Source organism: Monoraphidium neglectum, assembly GCF_000611645.1.
Source record: "Monoraphidium neglectum strain SAG 48.87 unplaced genomic scaffold scaffold01995, whole genome shotgun sequence".
Lineage (NCBI taxonomy): Eukaryota > Viridiplantae > Chlorophyta > Chlorophyceae > Sphaeropleales > Selenastraceae > Monoraphidium > Monoraphidium neglectum.
The window spans coordinates 1-6,557 of NW_014011633.1; the positions used below are offsets into that span (position 1 = coordinate 1).

General features: G+C 65.9%; 2 protein-coding genes across 2 annotated transcripts in view; both read left to right on the forward strand.

Annotated features, from left to right (window-relative positions):
• Positions 1–2,737: 2,737 nt before the first annotated feature.
• On the forward strand, positions 2,738–4,156 carry MNEG_9606 (hypothetical protein; the record flags this gene model as incomplete). The annotated part of the gene is made up of 3 exons (XM_014041920.1): positions 2,738–2,879; positions 3,083–3,592; positions 3,897–4,156. The coding sequence occupies 3 exons, from the start codon at positions 2,738–2,740 to the stop codon at positions 4,154–4,156; spliced, it is 912 nt and encodes a 303-aa protein (XP_013897374.1).
• A 1,415-nt stretch (positions 4,157–5,571) lies between these two features.
• The window catches only part of MNEG_9607 (hypothetical protein), a gene marked incomplete at both ends in the record, with an annotated part of 2,687 nt that continues 1,701 nt past the window's right edge, over positions 5,572–6,557 (forward strand). The window contains 4 exons of the mRNA XM_014041921.1: positions 5,572–5,639; positions 5,798–5,858; positions 6,020–6,150; positions 6,430–6,543. Of these exons, the coding sequence (XP_013897375.1) occupies positions 5,572–5,639; positions 5,798–5,858; positions 6,020–6,150; positions 6,430–6,543 (374 nt within the window). The remainder of the gene's footprint in view (positions 5,640–5,797; positions 5,859–6,019; positions 6,151–6,429; positions 6,544–6,557) is intronic.

A 6,557-nucleotide genomic window follows, 5' to 3' on the forward strand; every position in this document is an offset into this window, starting at 1 on the left:
CGCCCGCGCGCGTCGCGCGCCGCGCGGTCGCCCGCGGCGCCCAGCGGCGCCGCGCCGCGTGCGTGCAGCGCCGCGATGTTGGCGTCGCGAGCGCCCTCTATGTACGGCAGCAGCTGCCGCCGCAGCTGCTCGGTGCAAGCGATGACGTCATCAAGAAACGCCAGGAGGCCCTCCGCGTGGCCGCAGTAATCGAAATCGCTGTACGCCTGCGCCTTGGCCATCAGGCCCCGCAGCTGCGCGGCCGTCTCGCCCGCCTCGGCGCGCAGCTTCAGGGCGGCTTCCTGCGCGGCTTCGATTTCGTAGGGGCTCACATCCTCGCCGGCGAGCACCTGCGTGAATTCGGCCCATGTGCGATTGTGATGTTCACAGAGCTGTGTGACACTGGCTTTCGGGTGCCACAAAAATTTCGAAAGCGAAGCTGCAGGGCCGACTCACAGCGCTGCATTCAGGGGGCCCCTCCTCCCCGTCGGGCGCGGCCGCGGCAGGCGCCGTGCAGGCGGGCGGTGTTGTGGCAAGCGCCGCACCTTTTTGAGCCACACGTTGGCGCGCGCCAGCTGGAAGCGCGCGTCCTCCCTGTGATCCCGCAGCCGCCGTTCCGCCACGCTGCGCTGCGTCAGCACCCGCTGCATGGCCTTGGGGTGGGGTGGCAGCCGGTTTACGCGACGCGGGCGCGCAGGGGTGCTTTCAATTTTCGGGTTTGGGGTCAGCAGCGGGGGCGCCCGAGTTTGTGGTGGGTGCGCGACGGGGTAGCTGTGATATGTAAAACCGAACCGGCGCGTGGAGGTTGATGGGGCCTGCTCATGACCGCATCTGGCTGCTGCCTGGACGCGATTTGGATGTCACGCAGGCCTGGGTCGTCCTGCCCACCTGGACTGTCATGTCGGAGTAGATGTGGCAGGCCGGCGGCGGCAGCTCGCAGCAGAGGTGTGTCAGCACCTGCCGCAGCGGCGAGGGAGCACGTTTCTTGGGAGAAAAGGGAGGAGCTCAGGGCTGTGGAGGCCCGAAGGGTGCGGGCCGCGGCTGCCTTGCGTGCGCATGAGCGGTCGTGTGGCGGTTGCATAAAGGAAGGCTCGGATCCTGAGTGCTGAAAAAGCCGGCTCTGCAACAAGCCGCACCGGCCGCGGTTGAGGTCAAAGAGCCCTCCCGACAGGCCGCTGAAACTCTGAGCAGGGAGCAGCAATGTGATGAACGCGCACCTGCTTCTGCCAGGGGCGGCTCCGGTCTCCTGCCAGGCCGGTGAACCGCCTGGGCGGCGCAGGCCCCAACGCGCGCGCTGCCTGGAGCGCGGCCCGCTCCCCGGCTTCGCTGAAGGCCCCGAACCGCTGCAGTGCCGCCGCAGCTGCATCGCCGCGGCTGCCGCCACTAGAACGTGCCTCGAGGCTGCCGCCGCCGTCGCTGCTGCTGTCGCCGTCGCTGCGCTGCACAGAAATTGGCGACTGAGGAGGTGCTGGCGCTTGCCAGTGCTCAGCCTCCAATGGGGTTGCCTGCTGCGCCGGAGGGCCCTCGCCTCTCCGCTGCTGCTGCTGTTGTTGCTGCTGCTGCTGCTCATCCTGCCGCTGCTGTTCGTCTTGCTGCTGTTCGTGCTGCTGCTGTTCCTGCTGCCGCTGTTCCGGCTGCTGCTGCTGCTGCTGTCGCTGTTCCTGCTGCTGCTGTTCCTGCTGCTGTTGAGATCTGGGTGGCAAGGAGGGGGTTACGGCCGTCTGGGCCCCCGGCGTGCTTTCTGCAGGATTTGCCAATCCCGGCGGCTCGGCGGGTGACCTCACTGCCTGTGGCAGGGGCCGCGCTTGAGGTGGGGCACAGGGCTGTTCCTGCTGCTGTTCCTGCTGCTGCTGCTGCTGCTGCTGCTGCTGCTGCTGCTGAGGTGGCGCTGGCGGTTGAGGCGTTCGCCGCCGTTGGCGCTGCGCTGCCCCCACCTCGCCGGGTGCTGGGGGGGCCCCCAACCGCTGCGTTTTCCTGCCACGTCCACGCCCGCCAGGCGGAGGCGTTATATAGCCAGGCTCAATGTCTGCAGCTGTTGAAAAGCAGAGGCAACCAAGCCGCCGCGGCGCCGCTGGATGCGCTCTAGACGCACACGCGTCCACCACGCTGCGCGAGCGTGCAGCAAGCGCACGCACGTTGCCCTTGGCAGCGGCACACGCATGCATCACGCGATGCGAAGAAAAATTTTGCTATCTCAGCATCCCACGCTCGCTAAGCTGCTGCCCTTTCTACCCTTGGCTGCAACCAGTGAGAGTGGATGGTGCCAAGTGACAAAAGCGACCACAAGTGGTGTAGCATGACGATGCAACAAAATCACTGGCCGAAAACACAATCAATTGAATCACAACTTGAGTGCGACTCTTATGTTTTGAGATCTGGTCAGACTGTCACACCCTCTTGGATCCTATACCGCCTGTCAGCGAGGTTTGGTTTGAAGCATCAAGGCAGCTCAAACGCTCAGAGAGCCTGTGGTTCTAGTGGCGGCCCAATGCAGCATCGACAACACAGCAGAGGGGCCTTCACGGGCATGCAGCTGAAACAGAGGGTTTTGGGAGCGCGATGCAGCGGCTGTGTGACAATGGGCTTGAGGTACGTGGCCTGCGATACAGATCGACGTCTTTTTGCAGCAATGCTTGCGGCTGCCGCGACTCAATCACGCCCTCCCTCATCTTGTAGATACAATAGCAGACGTCAAAAGCAAATCGTCTGGGCATCGACGCAGCAGCCGGCCCCCGACGCGGGCGCGTGGTGGGACGGCATGAACAAGCGATCACCGAAGGGGCCGTCGCCGCCAGCGGTGGACCCCGTGCCGACGACCTCGCAAGGCTGGAACGAGCTTCGCATGGGGGTCAAGGGCTACAAGGACTTCGAGACCGTAAAGCGCACCGAACGGCAGCGGGGTGAGCGCCTGCGTGGTCGCCCTGCAAGGTGGCACGTTTGACCGGTATCCTGCTTGTGGGCATCACGCAAACAGAGCAGCCTGCTTCTCAGGGAAAGGTCAGCATGGTGAGACACATCGGCTCATCATGCCAAGTCAGCTCATGGGCCTGGTTTTACGCACATGCCAACGATCGCACCCCGACACGGCGCCTGCGGCGCGCAGTGTGGGACGAGATGCGCAGCATCGCGCGGCAGCGGTATGAGAACGGCGAGATGCCCGAGTGGTTCAGGCCCGCGTGGCTGGACATGGAGGAGGCGCCCATGAACACGTTCTGGCGCGCTGGGGGGCTGAAATACTACCAGCAGGACTCCCAATGGCTCGGTGGCGTCGGCGACGAGGAGGCGAGCAGCAGCGGAGGCGGCGGCAGCGGTGACAGCGGCAGCGGCAAGGGCGGCGGCGGGGGCGGCGGCGGCAGCAGCTGGGGCCGGTGGTGGCGGGAGGAAGATCCTTACTGGCCGCTGCGCAACTGGGGGGACCATCCCATGCGATGGTGGACAGTTGGATTCGGGGCGCTGCTCGCAGCCGGCGGCCTGGCCGCGTTTGCTGCGCACGGCAGCGCGGAGGCGGCGCGCGTCGGGCTGGGCTGCGGCGCAACGCTCGCGGTCTGCGGCGGCGCCATGTCTGACATGCAGCACGGCCAGTTCGGGGAGCTGGCTGTCAAGGCGGCATGGGGTGAGCAGCAGCAGCTGCAAGCCGCAGTTGGACACTGCAGGCACCGCGGGCTAGGAATGGGGCCCAGCTCATGCAGGCGGCGGTTAAGATTGTTGATGTGTATGTTCTCCTGATTCAGGGGCTTGCATAAGGTCGGATGGGCAGCATTTAACATGAGCTGAACCAAAGTGGGGCGCACCGGCTCTGCACTCTTGCCTGTTGGTCCTAGGCCCCACGAAGCCGCTCTCTCGCCGCACCCCAGCTCTCCTGCACACTCAACTGGCCCCACCAGCCCCCTGCTGTCCCCCGGCCCCGCTGCATGCAGCCACCTGCCTGGCGCTCGCGGCGCGCGAGTACTGGTGGGGCTGGCAGCACAAACGTGGCCGTCGCATGCGGCGCCCACACCTCGAGGGCTGCGGCTTGACGGCGGCGGCGATGTGCATCCTGTACATGTGGACGGGCATGAGCGGGCTGGCACAGTACGCGCTGCCCACAAACCCTGGGGAGGCGTTCAAAATGTCGGACGTGGCGACGAAGTCGAAAATTTGGGAGGCGTGGGGCTATGGAGACGTCACGCTGCGGTAGCCGGCGGACAGCCGGGGCGTCGGTTCCCCACAGAGGGCTGCGCACAGGGGGTTGCGGCTGGGCGGCGGCAGACGGGGCACGCCTGACTGGAGCGCTGCCACGGGGATGGGGGTGACTGCGCCTGGCGGTGTGGCGTGCCCCCGCCGGGGTGGGAGCAACAAGCTGGGCGGCGCGTTGGCGTGCCGACTTGTAAAACAGGAGTTTGGGAAGCGGTGTTGCTGGGTCCCATGAGGCGATGATGGGCTGGCACGGGTAAGGTGGGAATGATGGGGGAAGCGGGGGCTGACCTGAGCTCCCTGGCTGATTGCTGGTCGCGCTGACATTGAGACGTACTGTAGTATAGCTTGCTTTCTTCCCTCCCATGTCCTTTCCCGTCGCTCCTTCTAGTATGACATGGACGCCGCAACACCAACGGGACTGACGAGTCGAACGCCGCTGGTATCAAGCTCTCCCCCCTCTGCTTCCGCGCAGCGCCGGTGAATGCCTCTGTCAACGACCATGGCCAGCGCATGGATGACCGTTCCCTTCCCCGGTCCCGCAAGAATTGACCCGTTTCCCCTCGGCAGGTGCAAATGCTGACCAGCAGTGTGTTGATCGCCAGCAACATCAGCAAGCGCACAGCAGAGCGCACACCCTGGCCACCACGCAGCCTTGCCAAGCTAGACCATTTTCAAGTGTGCTGTGGGGGTAGCCATGCCAGCAAGAAGAATAGGAAACAGGATGTAAAATAAATATTGCGACCTCAATATCTCGAACACCGCGGTGATACAACACGATTTGGGCGTGTCACTGCACCCGCTCACTAGCTGCGGCAGTCGCACCACAACGCTCGTCTCGCATCGAATGCAAGCCATGTCGGCTAGTGAAGTTACTTTTATCCCTGAAAAAGCCCGACCATTACTTTCGCCGCGCAAAGCACGCCGCGCCCCTTAGTTGGAAACGCTCAGCCCCAAACGCTGCCGGGGCACGGCTGTTTAGGGCTGGCATCATAGTTATGCATCTACAGAGAGGGCATTATGCCCACCAACAGCGGCAGCAGCATTCGGCGCGGCCTTCAGCGCCACTTTGCCACGAGCAGCGGGGACGCAGAACGGCAGCACCGCCCAGGCGGAACCGTCTAGCATGTAGGAGCACGCTCGCGGCTAGCGCGGAGGCAGTGACGGTGGAGCGTGCTGAGTGTGATCTTGGCGCCGTTCTGCATGTGCGTCCCCACGGGCGATCGGGCCCCTTGCGCGGGGAAGCAACGGGCAAGGACCGCAGAGCAGCGCGCATGGGATCACCTGAGGCGCATGCTGCCAGCCGTTTGCTGGGACGGCCCCGACTCCGCGCCGGCGCAACCCTGCCCGATAGAGCTCCCGCCTTGCACCGGTCATATGCCCACGAGTGCCGTGATCCCGCCCGCTGCGCGTTTCACCATGCAGACGCCGTTGCCCTCCATGTTCCTCAACAACAACACATCTTTCGCTGAGGAGTGCCGCATCAGGTGCTGCGGCGCGACTGTGCGCTGGGGCCATGCCTGGCGCGCCACCCGCCCACACGAACGCCGCTGCTGCTCCGCGCGCGTTTGCCACATTAACGCGCGGCCGCGCTCTGACGCCGCACCTCGTGGCATCCTACCTCTATCTCTGAATTACCGCGCAGGGGCAATGAGTGCGGCCCGGACCAGCGCGCAAACATCATCACAATCGCCAATCTGCTGCAGGTGCGGGCCCCCGGGTGGGGTCGTTGTTGATGGGGGGGCTGCGCTGGCGAGAGGAGGGGCGGGCGGTTGGGGGGACCGTGGCCCGCTTGCGTCTTGCAGGGTGTCGCTGCGAGTGTCCTGTGGGGCGCCCTCACCCTCGGGCCCGCGCTTTCACCCCGCAGGAGGTCGGCGGCAACCATGGAGTGGCGCTGTGGGGGCGCGCGGACAGCGGCTTCGCCTCGATGCCTGGCATGGACCACCTCATCTTCGTGGCCACGCGCATGCAGATCCGCATGCAGACATACCCAAAGTGGTGAGGCGGGCGCACGCGCGGCGCGGCCGCGCGCTTCGAGGCGGTGTGCCCCCTCCCTCCCTGCCCGCGGCACGCTCTTCTGGAACTGCCAGGCCGCCCGCCGGGCGCAGGCAGCGCCGCCCGCAGGGGCCTCGCAACGTGGCAGTGACAGGTCGACCGTCCACAGCCGGCAGGGTAGGGAGACCGGCCCGCCAGCCGGCCCGCCTCGCTGCGCGAGGAGCTCAGCGCTGTGCCGCCGTCAATGCGCTGCGCTGCCCTGGCGCCGCCTCGCAAACCCAGGGGCGATCTGGTGCGCCTTGAGACGTACTTTGCTGAGGACGGGCGGCTGTGCACGCGGAGAGACTGGCACATCACGGACGCGCAGACGGGGCAGCAGCTGGGAGCGGCCACCAGGTGCGTGAGTGTGG